General features: G+C 41.6%; 1 protein-coding gene across 50 annotated transcripts in view; it reads left to right on the top strand.

The window, feature by feature from the left end:
- SORBS1 (sorbin and SH3 domain containing 1) overlaps positions 1 to 24,817 on the top strand; it is a 228,098-nt gene that overhangs the window by 84,753 nt on the left and 118,528 nt on the right. For all 50 annotated transcript variants that reach the window (XM_077878259.1, XM_077878263.1, XM_077878261.1 and 47 more), the window contains one exon: positions 23,515 to 23,569. In XM_077878259.1, the coding sequence (XP_077734385.1) occupies positions 23,560 to 23,569 (10 nt within the window). In that variant the 5' untranslated portion in view covers positions 23,515 to 23,559. The remainder of the gene's footprint in view (positions 1 to 23,514; positions 23,570 to 24,817) is intronic.

Here is a 24,817-nt window from a genome sequence, read left to right on the forward strand (position 1 = left end):
CCCACACTTTCCCCACACTTTTCTTTAGTGGAATATCCTCTTTCCCTCTATCTTTCTCTGTGTGATGAGGCTGAAAACACTGCTCTCCAGAAGCTCGTGTCCTGAACCAGATGTGTTGCTCTGAGCAATCCAAGACAGGAGAAGATAGTGCATTAGACAAATACGTAAATTAACAGAAGTGTGCAGCCTCTGTAAATGAGGGAGAAAGAAAGGCGGTCAGCATGTAGTTCCCGTGTCCAGGTGGGTTGGGGCTGTGGAAATCTGTCATCCATCCTTTTTTAGGGGGCTCGGTCCCACTCTAGAAAATATTTTTGGAAGGATATAGGAGCCATTTGAAGGGCATGAATGAGGCAGCTTAGCTTGTTGGGGCTGGGACAAGGTAGAGGGAAACTTTTGAGACATATGGCACAACTTGGGAAGGCTTTGTTATGGGAGTAGCATGAGAGTGCTCTATTCCTAGGCGCCTCCACCAGATGGAAATGGTGCTGGTGGTAGGAGGTGGGCAAGCATATGGGAGATGGAAGAGGTCATGGTGGGACCCTCAGGTGCTTCTGAGTCCACTTTTTATATTAGGGTCCCACTGGTCCAGTGAAGTCTCCTTTTTTTTTTTTTTATTTTATTTATTCATTTATTCATGAAAGACAGAGAGGCAGAGGGAGAAGCAGGCTCCATGCAGGGAGCCCGATGTGGGACTCAATCCTGGGACTCCAGGATCATGCCCTGGGCCAAAGGCAGGTACTAAACCGCTGAGCCACCCAGGGATCCCCCAGTGAAGTCTCCTTTAGCCCAAGACCCTTGTTAGAAAATGGTAAGGGTTGAATTTTGTAAGACCTGATTTTACCTTCTTCAGGAAGTTTCAGATATGAATGCTTCATTCCTCTTAGACCCTAAGAAAGAACATTTTAAAGTCCTGTTTTTGAGGAGGTTACTTTCCCCATGTCATTTTGAATTTGGGTTGGCTTTTACTGCTCAATTAGAAGGTATCTTATGGTCAAGCCCTCTTTATTCCAGAAAACAAAAACACCTCTCAAATACTGTGCACAAGCCCTGCCTTTGAAAACATCTGGTAAAAATAACAAGTCACTTGGAAAACTGTGATTCTCAGAGGCGACCCCTGCCTCTTTATTAGCAGGGAGTCAGTGGAGTAAACCTTTATTTCCTGTTGCTTCCACACAGCGGTCCTTCACGGAAATATTTTGCATGTTTCCTTAGGCAGCAGGGAACCTTGCAGGGCAAACAGAGTCTGGAGGCCCCAGATAGGAACAGAGATGCCGTCTTGGCCCAGCCATGCCTCGGAGGGGCCAGGAGAGCCTGCCTGGGCTTTGGAGCTTTGAAGCCGTGCCAGGCCTCTGCCCCAAACTGCTCAAAACTTCAGCTCCCCCCCCAGGCACCAGCAAGGCCTGACCTGCCACACCTCCAGCTCTTTTTACAAGAGAGGTGTTTTAAAATAGTCTTAAATGTCAGATGTATTTTTTTCCCCACAACATTCCTCAGACATCTCATAAATTATTCTGCAGTGAAACTTTAATGGGGACACTTAGAAAATGAGTTCTGTCAATGGAGGTTTTGGTAACTTAGTTGTTAACCCTAACCCCTCCTGCTTTCTCTACCCCAGAACTCATTGAAGATGATCATGAAGTAGAGACAATTTTCCTGAAACTGTGCTTGAGGCTGTCTTTGACTGAGGTCTTATGTTCCCTCATGACATTGTATGTTAATTTGAGTCATGTGATAACCCAATATTTGACTCTTTTTGACTAAGGGCATTTGTTATGGTTCAACCTGATAATAGTAAAGAAAGTTGAGGAGTTTGGTCTTGGTGTTTTCTGGCTTCACATTAATATCATGAAAAAAAGGGGGGTTTTGGGGGTTTGTCTTTTAAGAAGTCTGTTACCGACCTTCTTAGGAAAATAGGTGATTAAAGATTCTGGTTGTAGAATTTGCGTTGCTGCTCAATCTGTGTCTGCTGTCACATTGGCTCCACACTGGGGGCTTTTACAAATATGTAAAAGCCACCCAGGGATCCCCCACTGAAGTCTCCTTTAGCCCAAGACCCTTGTTAGAAAATGGTAAGGGTTGAATTTTGTAAGACCTGATTTTACCTTCTTCAGGAAGTTTCAGATATGAATGCTTCATTCCTCTTAGACCCTAAGAAAGAACATTTTAAAGTCCTGTTTTTGAGGAGGTTACTTTTTTTTTTAGACTGTTTTGTTTAATGGTTATATTTACATAATGCTTACTGACTTTATTTGGTTACTAGTTTCTGGAAAACTGGAATTTGGTGGAGAATTTAAATTATTTATTGGTGCAAAGAGAAAATTTGAATTTGGAGCTGGCCTAATAGTTTTTAGTATGTGATACAATGCAGAATCATGGCCATTGATGCCCAGAGTCAGAGACACCTTTTGGTTCAGAGAAAGGTAAACTGCATTACGGATGCTAGGATATGTCATTTCATGTTATTTCTCATTTTTCAAAAATTGGACATTGTACTTAACCAGTGTCTTAGTCTTTTCAGGCCACTATAACAAAATACCACAGACTGGGTGGATTCAATACCATAGAAATCTATTTCTCACAGTATGGGGACATTCTAGGTCAAGGCACCCGCACGATTGTGTTCTGGTGAGGATCCTCTCTCATGCTGCAGACTTTTTGTCATTGCCTCACATGATAGGGAAGAGGGATCGCTCTGGGGCCTCTTTTAGAAGGACACTAACCCCATTTATGAGGGCTGCACCATCATGAGCTAATCACCTCTCAAAGACCTCACCTTCTAGTATGATCACCTTGGATATTAGGTTTTCAACATATGAATTGGTTGGGGGGGCAAGCCTTTAGACTATGGCAACAACTTTATCTTCTAGAACATTCTATTCTTTATTTGTATATGGAAAGTTAGTATCTAGAAGAATTTTTCACAGGGTATATTTCTTCGCATCATGTGCCTTTTTATATAAAATCAAAATATACATTGCCTCTTTACTTAAATTCAAGGCACTGTATAAAAATTCAGAAAGACTAATTGTAGTAAAGAATTTTGTTCCTCTCGAAATATGATGTTAGCATGACATTCTCTGTACCATTTGGCCAACAGAAAAATGAGGCAACATCCTTTGGGGGAGGAAAGAGTGCTGAATTGGGAGTTAAAAGCCTTTGTTTTATTCCTGTCCAGGTCACAAGCTCACTCCAACCATGTGGGCAGGCCTCTCCTTTCTCACCTGGATTGCTTTCTCATCTTTACAGTGAATGTGTCAAGCTGGATTATTTCTAAGGTCTTTCATAACAAAATAAACCCAACATGATTCTTTTTTTAAGATATATTTATTCATGAGAGACACAGAGAGAGAGAGAAACAGAGACATAGGTAGAGGGAGAAGCAGGCTCCCACAGGGAGGACTTGATCCCAGATCCTAGGGTCCTACTCTAGGATCAGCCGAAGGCAGATGCTCAACCACTGAGCCACCCAGGTGTTCCCCAACACTGATTTTTATTGAATACTTCCCACTTTGTAAGTTACAAAGATAGTTCCAAATAAGTATGAGAGTCTTGTACTTCTGTGAGTTTGTAAAGGTTCCTCAGAGCTAGATAAACAGAAACAAAACCCCAGAACATTTATTGACCATCCCATAAAAGCAGACCACTGCAAAGAATAGAGTGAACATGTAGAATACTTCGCCACCCTTCAGAGAACAATCCTTGTTTTTACAGAAGAGTGAACAATATGAGAGTCGACACATAAGTGGGGAAAAAAGTAGATGAGGCAGTGAGTGCCCTGAATCAAAGCTGTCATTAGTCAAGCACTGCACTGTGCCCAGCTTTGTGCCAGGTGCTTCCAAGTGTTTTACCAGTGTTACCCCAAGCCAAACCTCCGCATGAGAGGAATGCTGTGATTACTCAATTTACAGATGTAGAAACCGAGGTAACTTGCCTAAGTTCACAGTTAGTAACTGATGTGGGGGTATCATTGATACTGAACTACATTCTTAATCACCAGATCTCTGAGGGAAGGTGAGGGCATGGGGGGAGGGAAACAGCAGGCCTCTCTCACTGAAGGAAAGCATGGACTTGCCAAGGGTTAGTGATGGAAGAAGAGGACACTCATGACCATGAACCACCAACACAGACCCATTTTCTTTGGTACTCTCACCTAGGTCACCTTCCCTGCCTTGCTGGGTCACTGGGGAATACTGCCTCCCTGGTAAGGCTGTAGCCCACGTTTGGCCAAAACCACCCCTTTTAGCCTCCCCCCAGCACTCCTGCCAGAGCTAAAAAGAGCCGTGTGTGTTTACTGGAACTTGGGATATCTTTGCCATTTGAGTTGACAAGAGTCAAATCAAGGAAGTAAACAGCTGAACGTAAACAACTACATGGTATTGGAGAGTGACTCCGACAGCATAACTATAAAAAGTTTTTAAAGATTGTTTTCAAATTTTCCAAAACTCCATTTTACTTCAAACTAACATTTCCCTTTTAACATCTCCATTTGTAGAACCCCAAAATTCTACTTTTGGAATCTGCTGTGAAAGGCTAGTCCTTAACTAGTTCTCAGTTCATTCCATGGACCAGAGGGGTCACTTGTATCTGCTTGCAGGCGTTGGTCCAAGCTTCTGTTCTGTGTCACTCTCTCAGCAGCCAGCCACAGACTCTGTCTAGGATCACATGGCCTTCACAAAACAAAAAAACACCATCTCGCTTTCCAATACCCTCCACGGCGTGGATTGTAGGCCCCCCGAGGGCAATGGTGGCATTCATCTCTGTAGCCAGCGCTGAGCGATGTGTATGGCACTAAGCTGACACTTCATAAAGGCCGGGTATGTCTGTGGAATGATGGGTACAAAATGAGTGGGGGAAGTGGGAAGAAGAGAAATGCGATGCGATCCTAGTATGAGGTGGCCTTTAAGAGCCTGGGATTTAATGTCCCATCAGGTTTCAGGTCACAGTTCCGCAGCATACTGGTCATGTGACCCTGGAAGACATTGAACCATTGCCTCCTTCCTTTTTTTTTTTTTTTCTAAAGGATTTATTTATTTATTTGAGAGGAGAGCAAGTGTGAGCACACATGGAGGGGAGAGAGAAACTCCAGCAGACTCTGTGCGGAGTGCAGAGGCCAATGCGAGCTCGATATCACAACCCTGAGATCATGACCTAAGCTGAAACCAAGAGTCAGACCCTCAACCAGTTGAGCCATCTACGTGCCCCAGTTGCCTCCTTTTTACACTGGTAGCAGCAATACATACATCATAAAGGTTATTAGTGTTAAATGAAATATCGTATGTAACATGCTAAGCATAGTGCCTATGCTTAAAAGGGGAGCTCTTGATTGATGGTAGAAATAATTATATTTTATTTATTGCTAGGGGGACAAATCAGATTTGGCTACCTTTCAAAAGAAACAGGGAGCAGACCTGAGTATATGGCTCTCCAGCAACCCAAGTTAAAAAAGTTTACATGTTGCAGAGTGGTGTAATTCTGAACACCTGGCAGGGGAGGAGTGGTATTTGTCAAAGTTTTGTCCTATAGATGAAGAGGTAGTGTTAGGGTGGTGGCAGTATGGATCTTTTTCTTTAATTTTCAAATGTTTAATTCTCTGCTTATATTTCTTTTATACTGTAAAAAAAATTAAAAACCCATTAGATCTAAAAAGAACTACTACTCTGAGATGAAAAAGATTCTTCTAAAAAAGAGTTTAATGCTTAACCACTTTTTGAATTTTTTCAGTTTTAACTGCTTTTCTAGAAACAGTTTAGAAGATAGCAATCAAATCTAGAATAGAAATCTATCTAGAAATTTTTTTCAGTTTTAACGGCTTTCCTGTTGCTGAATAGTTAATAGAACTGTCTAGTGGAAACACACTGAGAAGTTAGGAGTTTGACTTGGGTAAAACATTTCCTTTATAATAATATGCTAAAGTATTAATGGACTTTTAGAAATCACAATCTATTTTTATTTTTAAAAAAGATTTTATGTTTTTATTCAAGAGAGACACAGAAAGAGGCAGAGACATAGGTAGAGGGAGAAACAGGCTCCCCTCAGGGAGCCCAATGTGGGACTTGATCCCAGGACTCTGGGATCATAAGCTGAGCCAAAGGCAGACACTCAACCACTGAGCCACCCAGGGGTCCCTCAAAGTCTGTTTAATTAAAAAAAAAAAAATTGCTCTTTAGATGGCATCAACAGATGTATCAAAGTATATCTTTTTTTTTTTATTTTTTTTATTTTAGAGGATAGTCGTTTTATGGCTTATGGCATGAAACAGTCCTAAATTTGGGTTACATTTGATTTCTTGGCTTTCTCAATTATCCAGTTTAGGAATATTTAAGCTAATAGATGAGTGTACTCATAGTAAGTCTCTCATTTGGAAACCCTGTGCCAGACAGTGTGCAGATGGGGCAGCAATCATGCCTGGCAGGCCCTGAAAGTGGGATTGCATTTGCACATTGTCTTATGCGCTGCGAACATTTTGCAGGGAAAAAAGGAAAAACTGTCGCCTTGCTTAAATGAAATTCTGACACAATCGATGCAAATTATAAATTATATTTAATTTGATGCAACAAATTCATAGTCATTTCCAGCTTTGTGTCAAGTATGGTGGTGGAGCTGTTGGGCGTTTAATACTTGGTGCTACAGTAACTTGGTCATATTGACTGGTGTTTCTCAAAGTATGGCCTTAAACCCTATTTGCCAGAAATGCAGATTCTAGGGCCCCCCTGGAACTTCTCTATCCACATATCTGGGGGCAGAACCTATAATCCACATTTTAAACAAGTGCTTCCTCCACATGATCAGTGTGCAGCAGTTTTTGCAGTCCTCTAATACAGAGGGAACATTTTTGCAAAGGTTATTTTGGTTGTAATTTGAATTGAGAATATTTTTAAATCCAGAGAATTCAAATTTATAATGAAAATTGAAGTACAAGTTAGAAATTTAGCTTAAGGGCATATTGTACAAATAATTTTTAAAATGTTCTTTTGTGAATTCGCTGATTTGTCAGAGTTGACTAGGAATAGCATCGCAAGTAGTACTTTAAGAAAACTTTTTCCGTATCCAAAAGAAAACTTACATTTGGGGAAATCAATGATGGTTAAGTCATTTTTTAACTTAACAGATATGATTTATTTGGTGGCAAAAGTAAAGACAATAGCCAGTTTTCTACAAAAAGACAATGATGGTTTCAATAGGCTCTTCCAACCACATAGCATTTTTGGCTTTTAAAGCAATGAAAGTAAAGTAATGAAAGTATCCATATTATGGATACAGCTTTTAAGGAAAAACTAATCAGCACATGAGAGAAAAAAAATCACGTTATTTTAAAATTTCTTTGACTTAAAAAATGACTTCATATAACATCCATATTTAAATATAATTTCTTACTGTCATTTGTTTAGATTTCAGTGATAGAAGAAATGAATAAGAGTTAAAGGCTTTTTACGTTAGTGAAGAATTTTATATGTATTTATATAACTTTGATAATAATTCTTGTAAAGAATTGGTATTTTTTGTTGAAATATTGTTTGAGTTGGTCTGCTATTCATCGCTGTTTTACTGGTCTTTGGGGACTCCCCTGCCCTTCCGCCTGTATCTTCCTCCATCTGTTCTCCCTCCCCGATTACAATGGACCCAGCACATTCTAAGAGAAGCCACACTTTATTTCCAGTAGGAGCAGAGCGGCACTCTAATGATGATTTCCCTATCTTTCATACGGTTGCCTGAAATCTGCTATCTAGCACTGTGATCTGTGAGCTCCCACGACCCAGGCAGTCCGTTTTCTTTGCTAGGAATTTCCAGAGCCATGGCTGGGTCACCCTTTGCCTTTTCTGGCAGCTGGTTTCACTCTGAATTTAATGAGGGAGCCAAGCCGAATGGCTAGAGGAGGGTTTCCCTGTCTGGCCCCTCATTGGAAGGACTCGGCCACTTGTCCATGTTCAATGAGTAAATGCCCACTGCTGTGCAATTCCAAGAATGGACCCTGCCAGCTGGTTTTTGTCTGGTCAGTGTCTGGGGCACCTTCCTGAGCCCGCCTGCTCCTCCCTCCTTTCTCTTTGGACTTTGGTGTAACTAGCAGTGAAGCAGGAGCAATGAGTATTTTAAATCACACCTATATGTAAATTTTGGCATCACTGGGATGTTCTGTCCTCATTCACTGGTTGGACATGACAATCTAGCAAAACCTGTTGGCAACCTTCGTGTAGTACTCCTGGGTTTCATACTCTCCAAGCCCTCACTGCACCTGATTCTCGTATTTAGGTTTGCCAGTTCTTTTTTAGAGCTGTGATATTAGCAGGTGGGAATTTGAAATGCTTCATCACCATGCTGAGAGTTCAAGTATTTTTCATGTCTGTTTTTAAGAATTTTAAGCTCTTATTTTAGTTTCTTCCCCTTATAATTGAGTGTATTTACTTAGGTTTTACATTTTTACATAAGAAAAAACTTATTTTTGTGCTTTTATTATTAAACAGGAAGAAAGTCTATAATTATGTGCTTCTTAAACTGGATTTCCTCCAGAAGTGTAATATATTCAGAACTCCACAAATACTGTAGCTCTCTGGAAGAAGATTGGGAACCAACCCAAGAGTTCTAAAGTTACATTTTTATGACAGATTTTTGTTGCATACTTAAAGAGCAGGGGAGATTTTGTATGGGACATTTATCTTTCCTCCATCTCTGCAGTCTTCTTAAAATGCCCTCTGTTAGAATCTGGTGGTTTGACTTCCAAATACGTATGTAACAACATACAATAAGTTAAAATAGAAGAACCACTATTCATTCCTCACATTTAGTGAACTTTTATTGAATGAATTAATGGGTTCAGCCAGCACCAAAGGGCATTTGATTGTGTACTTGCCTTAAATTAATGATTTATTTTTTAAAAAGGAGAAATCCATGTATTCCCCAACTTTGTACTTGTTATATAAGATTTTAGATTTTTGTTTTAAAGACATTTGGACTTATTATAAATGTTATGAAACCTTAAAGTTTAATTTTCTAGTGCCTTTTTTTTCCTTTGAGGAAAGAGAATGCCATGATGAAAGTTTTAAAGATTTTATTTTTTTATTTATTCATGAGAGACATAAGCAGAGGGAGAAGCAGGCTCCCTGTGGGGAGCCCGATGTGGGACTCGATCCCAGGATCCCAGGATCATAACCTGAGCCAAAGGCAGACGCTCAACCACTGAGCCACCCAGGTGCCCCAATTTTTTTTTAAGATTTTATTATTATTTTTTATTTATTCAGATGAAGGTTTTAAAAGCCATTTAGAATACTTTAATGCCCTCATGACTTACAAACTCCTGTGATCACAGATGCTTGTCTTCAGGGAGCTTAGCTTCCAGAAAGCACAGCAGGACCACAAGCATAGGAGTTGTAACATCTATCGCTGACTTGCTTGGCTTTCCCCCACTCCTCATCTGGTTGGAAGAGCTTGTCAGGGTAGGGGTTCTATCTGTTTCAGAGAGGAGGTGTGTCCGGATTTGCTTTCTCATCTCAATGGATTGGTCGGTACTTCAAGTTCACAACATTTGGTAATTGTGCTCCTTTCCAACCCTGACATATTCTGATGTTCTGGGAGTCCTTTGGCCACATGAAACCTTCTTAAAGACAGACCACATTGCATTTTTTTCCTTTTTCTTTTTTTAATTGAACTCAATTATCTACCTTGTAGATAGCCAAGGGCACTGCTGTTCTATAATCTGCAAAGTTCTGTACAAATGTTGGGTGCTGGGTGGAACTGTCATAAGTTTTGTGTTTTTTGTCCAAGACCAAAAACCTTCATTCTTGGCAGTACCCCTGCCTCCTTCTAGCAGAATCCCAGTAAACTGTTGTTGTGGTAAAGCAATGACTAACTAGAGCCTTTTATTAACCAGCATTTCCACCCACATCCTACTCTCGTTTTTGGAGTTAGAATGAGACAAATGAGAAATAAACCAATTAATGTCAACACAGGATCGTTTGAGTTCTTACCATGTGCAAGTACTGTGCTACATGGATGATGCTTGGCCCCATCAAGCAGAGAAGTTAGTGCTATTTTAATCCGTGTTTTACGTGGAAGGGAAATGGAGGTTCATAGTGGTAGGATCACTCGCTGCCTAAACACCTAGAAGTATTTGCTGAAAGAGTTCAGTGTGAGGCATTTAACATTCTCTTAATCAGGATCTCAGAGTCATCACTTCCTCCTCCCCCCAAATCCCATATTAACTGTAGTTGGAGACATAGTTCTCTTCTTCCAGCATGTTTTGTCATATTTGTATGAGTAGTGAATTGTGAATACAAGGTCATTTTTGTTGAGAACTGTTCTCTTTAACATGAGTTTGAAAATGATAACTGACTCTGTCATCTTTTATTCTGTTTTAGGTGTTGTTAATTGTAGTGTGTCTGGTTAGTGAGCTTCTATGAGTTATAAAGGATTTTGGACACCTTTTATTTTCTGATAATTTTATGTCAGCCACCAAGGCAGTTGGGCAAAAATAAAGGTTGGCTGTGGGCAAAAGTGGCAGAATGAGATTTAAGGAGTAAGCTCAGAAAAGCAAATTCTCTGTGAGCAGCAGTTTTTGCTGCAAATAAGACAAGACAAATGTAGAAATTCTCAGCTGTGGTTTCTGTAATCAATGCCTGTGTGGAGCTTTTCACAGCCAAAAAATGGGCAAAACAAGTTTGCTGGAAGCTGCTTTCCTGGGCAGAGAGGGTATACATGTGGTTGATGGAAATTGGAGGAGGAGATATGATAAAAAAAAATTGTAGAGGTCAATGCCCCTCCTTTGGCCTGGCCTCACCTCACACACTCCCTGCACCAGTGCCCCTACCTCTGTAGTTCATCCTACATGCCTCCCTCAAATTGATCTTGAATTAGGAGAGGTCTACAGAATTCGTCTTGGGTTCTGTGGCCTGATAGAAGCAAGCACAGATGCTGTTGCCTGGCATCTGAGGCCAATTGGTGGCCCATGCGCCCCATCTACCCAATGTGATTTCCACACACTCTTCAGTAAAAATCCTTTCTATCAGCTGGACTGGACATGGGTCTATTCTGAATACATTCCATGCTGTGGACCAAACTCCATCTATGTGGAACCTGCCTTGGAAAGCCCAGCTCAGGCACTTTTGTGAGAGCGGCTTGTGCCTCCCAAAGGACACAGAAGATGATAAATTTTATATGGGGGTCGAGTGATAGCCTGGAACGTCCATGAGAATGAACTGATCTGTGAAAGAAAAGGCCAGTCCCATGGTCTGTCTTTCCCCCTCCCTGTTGTTGAATATCTGCTCAGAGAAGCCAGCTCAGGAGGAAGTGGTTTTAAGCATCCCTATTAGATGCTGCTGCTGACAATCACGCTGCAAGCAGCTAACTTTTATTGAGCACTTTCTAGTCCTGTGATGGGCCCTCGACATGCTCGCTTTCATGGTTAATGCTCACCATAACCCTCTGAGACCAATGGCTGCTGTCATTCCCATTTTTAGTTGAGGAAACAGGTTTGCGAGTCTACCTGGAAAACCTCACATCAAGCCTCTAGTAAGTGGCAAGAGCAACAACTGAAATCCAACTGATTTTAAGAGATCTCTACACATGTTTTAAGGTGTGGGTGGAGGGCATGGGGTTTTGGTGGGTGTCACTGGTTCCTAAAGGCTGCTAGAAAACGTTCTGGTTATCACATTCAGTGTGGCCTCCCCTAATAAACACTTTCTAGAGAGAAGTTGATATGAGAACTGCAGGGTGTTCTGCACATTCAGAAAGGGGTGCTTTGGTCAGCACGTCCTGGTCTTTCCCAGTAAGTCCCGGAGCATCCTCTTAGCTTGCATATTTGTACAGCAGATGCCAATCCATAGGTCTTCTTCCATGCTGTCTTCAGCCATTCATCAAGGTTTCCAGGTGCTCAGTCTTCTCTCTCCAAGTAGAATGTAAAGTCTCTGAGGGCAGGAACTGTCTCTTGTTCTGGTTGATTAATTTGATTATTGCCACAGCTGGTTACAAATGTGCGTGAGATGATCATCTCTCTTTTTTGGTCATATGTTCTCTGAACAGCCTTCAGGTAGGAGTATCTTTCTTCAGGCAGGGACCATGTTCTGCCTCTCTGAGGCCACTTTGTGGAATGGAAATGGGATGGAAAGAGCACATACTTGGGAGCCAGCCAGCGCCAGAATCTGTATTCCATTTTCTTTCATTGCTTCTACAAGACTCTTTCACTTTCATTGAGGCTGAGTTTTTCTATTTGCCAAGTGGGTATGGAAACTTTACAAGGCGCTCTCAAAATGAGAGATGACACATGTACAGTGGTTGGTTCATCTGTCTGCTCTGAAAGCATGAGCACAGCATCTCGCCCAGAATGCATGCACAGTAGATGGATCTGGGTAAGAATGGCTGGGTTCCTTGAGACCTGACCTTGAAGAGAGAGCAACCATGCAGTATCTTTAAAAACCACAAAGCCTTTATTGAGAGTGTCCTTCATTGCCTGACTTTGCACAGGGAGGCAGAGCCAGGGATGAATTTCTTGGTTTTTAGATGCGACTTCAGTTTGTAAAGCTTAATGTTTTGTACAGGTAAGCATTGTCAAAGCAGTAGACAAAGGGTAGCAGGATTAGACCAGCACCTTCTTTGCTAGAACAGTTTGTCTTTTATAACACAACTTATAATGTTTCGTATATATTTTTAAATATAATCGTAGAAACCCCTTATGAAATTAGGCATTATCAATTTCCTTTTATAGGTGAGTAAAATGAGACTGAGACACTAAGGGATTTCCCAATTTGCACAGCCCTGGCAAGGTTTGGATTCAAACCCCATTCTCATCCTTGATTTTTGTTGTTTTCTTGCAACCACTAAACACATGTAGCAATTGTTAGCATGGTAAATTTTCTCTGTACATTTATTTTTAATCCATATGTGTCTTTGTAGTCAAAGTGGGTTTCTTAGAGACAACATACAGTTGGCTCTTGCTTTTTTTTTTTTCTTTTTTATCCATTCTGACAATCTGTCTTTTAATTGGTACATTTAGACCATTTACATTCAAAGTGATGATTGGTATAGTTGGATATACATAGAGCAACTGAAGTCAGAAATGTGCACGTGTATATGCATATATATACAATTTCTATTTAAATGAAAATACATAATAGATGCCAACCTATTTCTAAGTAGTCTAGTGTGAGAGTTGTCATATTTAAAAAAATACTTTTATTGAATGTTGGCGATGTTTAAGCATTTCCTTAAAATGCTACTATATTTTAGTGGTTATAGCTTAGTTTGAAGAAAACCCATTTTGGAAATTTGTACTGTATTCTCAAATGCTTAGATGCATTTGAGAGCTTTTATACTGATATATTGAAAATTTGCCTAAAATTAGTACAAAATAAAATGGTGAGAATAGAGAAAGGTAGCTTAAAAAATAATTACTGACTCTTCAATGATTAATGGAAGTCAGAGCCTCCCATTCATTACTAGTTGGGACCAACGATCTGATGAAGTCCTCAGCTTCCAAGACCTGAGTTAAAGCATCATTCATTCTGGGCCTGTCCATATGTGTTCCACCTCAGTTATTAAACAGATGCCACTAAGAAGAGATTTTCTCAGAAAAGATACTGTTTTCTGTGTTTCTTCTTGGCTCTTTGCTAAATTAATGTTACTTTCAGTAAAATTTCAAAACTCCTTAAGGAAAACAAGCAATTCCTGAATAAGCCAGTATTATGAATTGAAGTATTTAACTTATGTATTTGCAAAAGACCCAGAGTCTTTTTACTGAATAGAACTTCTGTTCCTTCATTCCTGAGCATGGTATGGGCCTATACCGCAGATGTCCATGTGATATATGATGTGGTACATAGTCTTAGGAGTTTTGTGGTTCAAAAGCCAAGTTGAGTGGGAACTATGGACTGTCTATAAGAGTGGACACCTCTCCTGCAATATCAAACCCACCCTTCTTTTCTACTCTCAGCTTCTAACAGACCTCTTTTCAGCCTTTTAGAATTTTTTTTTTTTCAGCCACACACATTAACTTCTTAGTCTCCTTTTCCTGCATTGCAAACTCTGGTCTATCCTTGACTCTTCTGAAAATTTAGAATGCCCATGGCTGTGCTTTCCCTACAGGTAGGCATCGCTTAGTGATCTGTAGAAGAAAGGCATTGTCTGTATCCTGGACTTTGAGGTTATGAGTTTGCAATTAAAACTAGCTAAGATGTTTTCCTTTTATCTCGAGAATTTGGGAAATCTGCTCTTGTTTGAATTATCTAGATTGTCTCAGTGGAGAGTTCCAAATGTGCGGGATGCTGCAATTAGACATCTTTGTTTTGGTTCTGTAGACACAGCCATATTTGGGAAACACAAATGGGCCAGTTTTTGTATTTAAGACTTGTCTTGGTTAACAATGCATGTTTAAGAAACTTCGTGTGCCCAGAGTTGTACATATAAAGAGTTTGAGAAGGAGCTCAGGGCTCTGGAATGCCATGGAGTTGGGTTAGGGGCAGGGAATTGGCAGCAAGCAGGCCAAGGGAGCAATGGGGTACTGTGTGTGTTGTCACCTGGCAGCTCCTGCTGACTATTTTAAGATGAAACGTTTTGGTGCAATTGCTTCTTAGGAAATCTGGCTGAACATTCTAATCATTTTATTGCCCCACCTTGTCCTCATAAGGAACTACATGGGAGTAGTTTGGCTTCATTAAACAAAAGCTATCACTGGCGATTAATGATGGAATCCCACATTTGGGGCATTTGCTGGTAGTCCTGTAGAAGATTGCATCATGTGGGGCTGCATTCTAATGGACAAGATTGTTAGTGGCGTGTTTTTTTAGTTTGTCACCTAAATTTTCTCTTGATTGTTCTATCACATAATTGCATTTAAAATGCTAGTATGAGCTTAATAAAATTACTTTTCATTTAAAAAGTAATGTATTGGGATCCCTGGGTGGCGCAGCGGTTTGGCGCCTGCCTTTGGCCCAGGGCGCGATCCTGGAGACCCAGGATCGAGTCCCACGTCGGGCTCCCGGTGCATGGAGCCTGCTTCTCCCTCTGCCTGTGTCTCTGCCTCTCTCTCTCTCTCTCACTGTGTACCTATCATAAAAAAATAAATAAATAAAAATAAATAAAAAGTAATGTATTATAAACAATCTGGGGAATAGAAATAAAATTTAAAAGTTGTCTGTAATTCCACGCCACCAAATCATTATTAGAATTTGGTCATATTTTCTTTCAAATACATGTCTATGTCTTTTTGTTTGTTTTGAAGATTTATTTCAGAGAAAGTGCGCATGAGCCTAGGGGTAGGGGCAGAGGGTAAGGAAGAGAGAAACTAAGCAGACTCTGCGCTGAGCTTGGAGCCCAATGTGGGGCTTGATCTTACAACCTGAGATCACAACCTGAGCTGAAACCGAGTCAGATGCTTAACCGACTATGCCACCCAGGTGCCCCTGCATAGGTTTTATTTTTTATGTAACTATAATCACAAATGTCACACAGACCTATACCCTACTTTCCTCACCTGCCCTTACAAGAGGTGTCTTCCCATATTGTGTGGTCTACATGACCATTATTTTTATAACAGTTCAGTAGTCCACCCAGGGGTGTGTGTGGCCATATAATTGATCCCCTGTCACTGAACACCAGAGAATGTCCAGGTTTTCACTATTATTAGTAAAGCCATGGGAAACATCTCTCTGTAGCTTCATTGTTATTTGGGGTCCTTTCTTTGGGCTAGATTCCCTTGAAAGCACAAAGGGGTTGAGGTGTATAGCTCTTAATGTGTTGTTCTCAAAACAGGGATGACAATTTACAGTGTTACTGGCCATGCAGGTAAATGCTAATGCCTTTGCTTTTGTCCACAGTGTTAGTATTTTTAAATATGTGGACTAATTTAAGAAGTGGAAAAAAATAGTTATTATTTGCATTAAAAAAACAAATCAGGTTAAGTGAACATTTTTCTGGTGGGTTTGTTTGAATTTTTTTCTGGGAATTATTTCTTCATGCCTTTAAAAATTTTTTTCTTGGCAATAAATATGAGCATACTGTAAGATAAGGATACTAATCTTCTCTATAATGTATACTGCAAACCATGTATTTTAATACATAGATAATGTAACGTATGATTACAAGTTACCCAAATTCTATTGTTTGAAGCTCAAATAATATTGCATTTATAAGCCTTGAAACTATTTGAGGGCTGTATTTTGCTTATAGGCAATTTTGTTGGCAGAATCAACTTTGTATGTTTATTTAAAGGCTCCATTTAAGTGTAAAAGATAGAACATGCAGCTAGGTAATTAGCTTTCCAGCTCTAGATCTGACCCGTCTCTGGGAAGGGTCTGGGATGAGAGTGTGATGATTTTAGTGGGAACTTGGGCATCAGATTTCTAAATTCTGAGATTGGAAATTAGTCTTACTGAAATGAGTTCCTTAGTAGCATGACTTCTAGTGGGGATTAAAAACAAAACTAAACCTCCCCAAAACCCTTTCCTTTTTGTTCGGCCAGTGCATTGGCCACCTAGGGTTGGCATTAAAGGTTGGGGAGGTGAGGGACTGGGTATTAGTGGGACAAAACCGCGAGATGAAAGATTGGAGAGGGGAACCCTTGGTCAAGGTGCAGCAGGGATGGCAGATCTGGCACTGTGGAGTTCAGGGCTCACTGAGTACATGGGGGAGACCAGCTGGAAGACTCAACTCACCGGGACCTTATCCTACACGGCCTTATGGTGTGCTCAGGAATCTGGACCTAAGTTTTCAGACCAGTATTTCCCAAAGTGCAATACCTGAAGTTAGCTGAGCAGTATGTCACTGAACATTTGAAAATGTTAGCATTCATTCCTTGATTCTCTGTCCCCTTGCAGAATGTATTTCTTCTCTCTGTGGTCTTGAACCTCTTAGTTCAGATTGCTGGCAGAAGGGCTACCCTCATGTTATATATTTCAGTGGGCCGTGCCTGTCACCCTCCAGCTCTGCAGTGACCTCAGAGACCGCAGCTGTGTGATTCATGCTGGTCTCCTCTGGGCAAAGCACCATCCTGGGTACATAGCAGGAGCGAGAGAAATACCATTTGAACCGTATCACCAGGCCTGTCCGTGCCTTAGCTACCATTATTCTTTTCTAGGAGTTTTTGTGCCCTTTTTTCGTTTTGCCCTGTACTGCCCAGCCAGCCCCTCTGAGCTCATAGGGGCTCTCTGGATTGTTGTTTTCCCTGTGAAAATTTGACCCCTAGGAAATCTTCCATGGCTAAAGTCACAATGTGGCGCTCCTGGGCGGTAGAGGGTGGTTCTGAGGCTCCTCAGGCCACTGTAATGGTCTAGGAATGAGGTGCTAGAATACATTGTGTGTGGGATTGGAAAGGCCGAGGTGGCTGAGGCACATGACTCATGAAGAAGGAAGAATTGACTAGACCAGGCAGCTTGTCAGGTGTGGGGTGAGAGGGGAGTGACAAGGGAAAGAGGAGAAAGCAGTGCATTCTGACGTGTGTGGGGGCAGTGATTCACTCCACGGTTAATTGGGTGCTTGCCAGGCACCATAGCAGACGTTGGGACACAGTGATGAGCAAGACCCTGCCTTGCTGGAAGGTGCTCACTGTTTGTGGGGCTCAGTGCATGAGGCCTGATTGGAGGGGCAGAGAGATTGGAAGGCAAGATGGGGGCAAGTTGGGTAACCATCTCTTGTAGCTGATTATCAGGACTTGGTGTTCAATGAACAATGGGGTGATGTTGAAAGGATCTAAAAAGGGAAATGGCCCTGGCCAGTCTGTGCATTAGCTGTGGAGGACTGATTCTCATCTGGAATTCTGTATCCATTGCCAAGAGGACAAAGGCTGTAGGTGGCCTGAGGAGGAAGAAGAGAGATAGGGGGTTTAGTAGAAGGAATAAAAAGCAAGATAAAGAGAAACTTTTTCTGAATCTCGGTTTTTGCACCTCAGTAAGGGTGTGGATTAGATTTCTGGTTTTTGAGCCTTTTTCTTTTTTTTTTTTTTATAGCCACAGGGCCCAATCATCCAAGGAAAACTCAGGAAATATAGGTGAATGAAATCAACAAAAGCACAGCTGCCCTGGTTGAAGTGAAAGGTGGGGAATGGGTGAGTGGGTTACCAGCAGTGTGGTACAAGGGGACTCATGGAACCTCCTTCCAAAACAGGCAGAAAACCAGAGAAATGGGTTGGGTGAACTGCATGGGTCCTTCTGGCTCTCGTATTCCAGAAAAAAATTCCCCAAGGAAATGAGCAGGAAGATAGGAATGAAGACCCAGTGTGCAGTCTTGTAGGTCTTTAAACTCCTAGAAGAACTGTGGAAGCCCTGATCCAGAAAGAAGATCCTCACGGCCTGATGTAAACCAGTCCACAGTGACACTTAGAAACAGGACCAAAAAGTATTTGTGGGAGGAAGAAGGAGTTAAGTGTTTTAAATTCATTGGAAAAGGTCAGTGAGGCCCTGACCAGTGCAGAAGCCAGTGTTGGGCTTGGCCGTGGGTGCACTGGAAATCTTTCTGAAGGCCATTTCAGATAATTGGTTAGAGCGGAAACCAGTTGGAGACACTCCAGGAGGAAATGAGAGGATGTGGGGGATGGCCTTTCTGATATGTTTTTCTATGGCTCCCTATCCAGAAGCATTGGTCTCTTCACAAAAACCTGGTTTTTGTGAAAACCACAACATTTTGAGCTCCCAGCTATGCCATGGGGTTCCATACCTAAGTTAATGTCAGGGCTGAGTATGTATTCTGTCGTCTTCTTGAAAAAAGGCAATGTCGCGACTCGATGTTTATCCTTTCTGGCTTTCTGAAGAACCTTCTGCACCCTCCTCAACAATGTAGAGAGTGCATTGGGAGGGAAATGACCATTAATAGAGATTGAGAAGAGGATGAGCTGTTGAGAAGTTGAAGAATTTTGACTTTGCTGTGTGGGTCAGCAAAGTGTAAAAAGCAATAAGGCCAAGCATTTATTCTGGGACTTTGTGAGGTATTACTGTTCTTTTCAAGCCATTGGAAGGAAGTAGCTACAGGTCTATATCAAATCAAGTCCCAGATTGGATTTCAAAGCCAGAGTATAACCAGAGTTTGGTTGGAATGGGGAGCTGGCTTGTTTTTAGGCAGCTACATTGGATTTAAGGAGGGTCCTGGTTATCTTGAAGTGAAGACTCCAAAATTTGTTCTAAAGGCTAAATAGAGACAGGACAGAGTTCATGACTGAGCACCCATTGAGTGCTTGGCCCTGAGGATGACACAGTTTCTCTCCTATGGAAACTTAAAAGTGTGTGTGTGTTGTGTATGTGTACATGTACACATGTCCTTAGTACATATGTGGGAGAAGCAGTGGAAGCCAAACACAAAGGGCCCAGGAGAAGCTGGAGCACCTTTTGTGAGAGGTCTGTCCAAGATTCCTTCTTTTCCAAGAATATTTGCTGGACCTTGAATTCATTTTTACAGACAAACTCAATTCTTCCTTGGTCGTATATCCTTGAATCATCCATATAAGGAAGGGTTTTCTTTCCTTCCCCAATAAACAGCCCATATTTAGTTATTGGATCCTATTTGAGCTGGAAGCATGAGTATAACTTTTGCTTTTTAGTAATTATTCACTTTGTGTCATCAAGACTTATCTCAGAATTATAGGGTCATGGAATTAGGGAGGGACCATGCAGAACCATTAATTATCCAGATGCATTCTTAACAAGCCTGGCTACTTCACATTTTGTTCTTCTGGTGGAATGTCTATGTTGATGCTGTGGCCCTTTACCCAAGTACGGTAGGTCCTGACTGCCCAAGCTTGATCCTTGCTGGCGCACCCCAGCTGTGACACTGTGGAGGCTCCTGCCATTTCCTGGGGGATAGCTGTCCATGTTTAACTGTGTGGTTTTGCCACGAGATGGCACTGTTCATCTCTTTGGCTTTTACCCAAAGTTGCCTGCCTCCTTTGGAGGCGATTTGTGGGAGAAATTCCAAAGACATGCCATCATATTCACAACCAAATCAAACCCTTTACAGCTTAGTTTTTAAGTAAATATTAAGTGTCAGGGGGTTTTATGTAAAATAAACTATCACATTCTACATATGATTTTAATAGCTTGCATTATCTCTGAATAAACTACGGAGACTAGATTAGGATGTTCAAGGCTTACGTCCTGCTGGTCAGACTCCATTTGTGCAGCTTCCTGAAACCATCCTCGCAATGCTGACTCTGAGCTCTCCAGGTTGAGAGACAAAACCCTTAGCTGAGTCACTTGGGATTCAGATCTGGTTGGCCTCACTTCAGGGGAGAGGAATGAAGATTCTCCTCTCAGAAAGAAACCTTTGGGACTCTTTCCTCCCCCTTATCTTGTGTCAGTCAAGATTCTTGGGTTGCAAATGACCAGAAACTACCTCTAGTTAACTCAAACCAAAAAGGAATATATTGGTAAGATCTTGGGTAGTTCAGAATTTGTGAGAGGCTGGAGAACTGCACTCAGAACAGAGGCAGGAATTCAGGAGGCTGAGTTAGATGCAGTAAGAGCTGAAATCAGGCCCTGCAATAATCTAGATAGGAGGTCATGGCCATAGCCACCACTGGTGAGGACTGGACACTGAGCACCCTCCTTGGCACAGCTGCCACTGCCACCCTTGCTGCAGATTTTATTTTAAACTGCCCCCTCCTTTGTGTTACCTGCTACAGATTTAGTCACCAAATGAGAGCATGCAACAGAACCTACTACCCAAAAAGTGTGTATCCAGAGCTCGTGCTCCCCTATGCATGGTCATTGTCACCTATCACTGTCATTCTAGTTCTGAAGGTATTAAAATGGTATCCTACCACCCTGGCTCCATTCTCCTTCTGTCTTATGATCTAGCCACTAACTAGTTAACACCTGGCATCGGGGTGAGGGGGCCTCCCAGAGAATGCTACAACTGGCAAGTTGCTGGGCACTTGCGGCAAAGTAATGGTACTTTGGTTATTTTCCCTGACCTGGATGTACATTAGATCAGTTTGTAAGCAAGAGTGGGGTTGACACTTAGAAATCACTAGTGTTTATTTGAAAAATATTGCATGTGCAAAGGGCTACCCACATATGACAGTGATACTGTGTGTGAGTTGAGGCATCTTTTTCGTCTGGTTCATGGGACATTTCCATTCATCTCTTTCCTAGCCTGAGAGGCGTTTGTGCTATATACTTATTTTTAAAATTAAGATGAATTAAACTGTTCAGAGGGAATTGGTAAATGAATTATGGAAGGTTCATACAATAAAATATTATATAGCCATTAGAAGAATGGATATGATAGTAAAAATCCAGAAAAATGTTCTTGAAATCTTTGATTTAAAAATTAAAACACAAAGCTGTCTAGACATTACATTTATGACTGTGTAAATGCTACTCCACAGATAGAGGTCAGAAAGGACTGTAAAGAAAGAAAATACACATTCTGTTAAAATAGCTTCATGCTTAAGTCACTTCTTTAATCGCTTTAGAAGGTAAAGAAAACCTGGGATGCCTGGGTGGCTCAGCGGTTGAGCGTCTGCCTTTGGCTCAGGGTGTGATCCTGGAGTCCCAGGATCGAGTCCCGTTTTGGGCTCCCTGCATGGAGCCTGCTTTTCCCTCTGCCTGTGTCTCTGCCTCTCTCTTTGTGTCTCTCATGAATAAATAAATAAAATCTTAAAAGGAAAAAAAAAAAAGGTGAAGAAAACCTTAATGAAATTATTAAAATTATTTTAGAAATGAAAACATTTGGATGCTATCTTGATAGCCCTTTGGCCTTTCCTGGAAGCCAAAAACCTGGGTGCCCTGAAACCAGGATTGGAAGCCACTAGGGCATACAGAACACAGCGAGTTGTGTTCCTTAACGAAAAGAACAAATGTTTGCACAGGTTGGAGGCTATGGAAGGTCATGGATAGTCTCAGGTGTGTTTGGCGGAGACAAGCTACTGCTGATTTGGGCAGCAGAGGACTTGGAATGATTTCCTTTTTGCCCTTAGCATTCTACTCTGTTCCAAGGACAGTAAGCAAGGCAGCCATCCAGAAAGGAAGCCGGTGCCTGGCTTCAGTGTATTAAAAAGGAAACTCCTCACACAGACCCTCAGACCATACCTTGGCTGCCTTATTGCAGAATTCATGAACTACAGAGTTGATTTCCTCTCCCTCATTGATTCTCACATTTTAAAGTGCAGAGAGACCAGCTGGAGATCTTGTTAAAATGCAGATTCTGATTCAGTTGGTGCAGGGTCGAGTCTTGAGTTTCTGCATTCTTAATAAGCACCCAGCTGATGCCAGTGCTGCTGTTCTGTGGACCACACTTCAAATAGCAAGGTTCTGCGTATCCCAAAGTCTTGCTTTTCACATTGTCCTTCCAGTATGTTCCCCTAGGCCTTTTTATCCAAAATATGTGCAAGACCAATGCTTTGAAAATTACAGAATCTTGTGGAGAGAAATGAAAGACCTGCATAAAGGGACAGAGGGTCTACTCTCATGAATTAGAAAATTCAATGTTGGTAAATGTTAATTCCCCTCCAGATTGACACATAGATTCAACACGATCCCAATCAAAAGCCCAGCACGATTTTTGTTTTGTTTTTGGTAGAAGTTGGTAAGACTCTAAACTTTGTGAGAATGCAAAGGATCTAGAAGAGCCAAAAATGATTTTGAAAAAGATTGAAGTTGGAAGAGTCACACTACTGGATTTCAAGCTTAATGCTAAAGCTAAAGTAGTCAAGACAATGAGTTATGGGCTCAAGTCAGATCAGTGGAACAGAGTTAAAGTCCAGAAATAGACCCACACACATACGGCCAGTTGCTGAATGGTGATATGCTAAGTGAGAGAAGCCAGTTGCAAGAGGTTCCATACACTCTGCTGCCATGTGTATAACGTTCTAGGAAAAGGGTTAGACTAAGGTGATAGAAAGTAGATCAGTAGTTACTTCAGACTTGGGATGCGACCATACTAAATGAGGGGGGTAATTATCTTTGTGGATAGATAGAATACATTCCTACCTCAGGCCAGTAGAGTATAGAACCTAACAGTGTGGCCTTGGAGGCAGTCTGTCTGGGTTCCAGTATCCCTCCCTGTACCTCAGTCTCCTTATCCATGTAAACTAATACAATGTCCGTGCTTACTCTGTAGGGTCACTGGGAGAATCAAATGAATATATTTAAAGCATTTAGAACATTTCCATATGCACAATAATATGTGTCTGTGTGTAACTTACTATCTTTTGATAATCATTTTGTGTTGTGATTTTACTTTTTCCTAAAATTTGGTTCTTTCTTTCCTTTACCTTCTCCTTGACCCATGTGCGTTCATGGAGCTTGAGGTTTTTAGTAGAATCTCAGAAGTAGATTTTAGTAGATTTTAGTAGAATCTTAGTAACCAAGGAGGAGACCTTGCTTAGTATCTCACTCAACCAAGTACGGGTGACAAAACCGAGGCCACAGAGGTTGAGTGCTGTACCCAAGGTCAACGTCATGTTGTAGGTAGCCAACCAAGGACTAGAAGCCTGGCCAGGTGACTCCTGGTTCTATTCTGTTTTTATCAAGAGTTATATCCATGGGAATTTACTGTGACCCTGCATTCATCAGCTCTCTTGTGTTGTTGTTTGTTTTCCTGCAGAGCAGTTTGGAGCCCCAGTTGTAGAAGACTTGTCCTGTCACCACCATGAGCTCTGGTAAGTCGTTTTAAACCCTGTCTTTCGCTTCTGGACAAATCTGCACAACTGAGTAGTTTATACAGGTTTCCCACTTATTCTTAAGGCCCCAACTGCATTTCATTTTTTATTTTTTGAAACCTGGGCAAGTGCCAGAGCTTCATCATAAGTTATCTTTGCTACCATCACCTTCATCATCAATGATTTAATGAGTGCCTACTATGTGCTAAGCAGCAGGCTCTACATTTCATGTGCATCATGTCCTAATTGTTTTTAATATCTCCCTTTCTCTAATTTTAGACAACTTTATTGAGATATACTTGGCTTACAGTGAACTGCAGAGATTTTCAGTGTACAGTTTGATAAATGTTGACCTGGGGGGCATTGTTTAATCTGGGTGATGGCAGCAAAAGTAAACAAATTGATAATTGCCCTGGGGTCCCAGCTAATAGAACACTTCCTGCATTGAAATTGGTGCAAAGAGAAGAAGAGCAGTTTGCTCACATTTTTGGTGTAGGCCTATGGTAGTGGAAATCAAGACCTAAAGAAATGACCGGTTTTGTGTGTTTTTAGTCTAGAGCTGGGGTAGAAAGCACATGGCTGGGAAAGTCAGAGAAGGAACAGGTCCCTGCTCATTGAGCAGCTGTCAGCTTTCCAGCCCAGAATTCAAGACAGAGAAGTTTCCATCTGGAGATTAAGGCCCACCTTGGCTCTGAGTGTGCCCAGGGGCCTCCTGAGGCCCACAGGCTGTGGGGGTGTTGGGCAGATGACCAAGTAGCAGCTCATTCAAGAATGGATCTCCTAATTCTGCATTATGTCTGGAGTGTGATCAGAGATCTCTGCAGATTAAAAACAAGCTTTTCCATTTATTTTTTTTTAAAGACTTTTACTTATTTATTAATGAGAGACACACACACACATAAAGAAAGGTGCAGAGACACAGGCAGAGGGAGAAGCAGGCTCCGTGCAAGGATCCCGATGTGGGACTCGATCCCGGGTCTCCAGGATCAGGCCCTGGGCTGAAGGCAGCGCTAAACCGCTGAGCCACCCAGGCTGCCCAGCCTTTCCGTTTATTGACATAGTGCCCTTTTAGCTGAATCCTAAATTGTGCCAGACACTGTATGCTTAGGACCAAGGAGGACTCCAGGTGGAACAGTGCAGGGCTTGGTTCAACTGGGCTTCCTTTCAGACCAACTGTGTGGCCTCTGGGCGGTGGGGAACACTTCTCTGCATTCTCCTCTGTGAAACAGACATCATGAAAGCACTGGC

This window comes from Canis aureus, chromosome 29 (genome assembly GCF_053574225.1).
Source record: "Canis aureus isolate CA01 chromosome 29, VMU_Caureus_v.1.0, whole genome shotgun sequence".
NCBI lineage: Eukaryota > Metazoa > Chordata > Mammalia > Carnivora > Canidae > Canis > Canis aureus.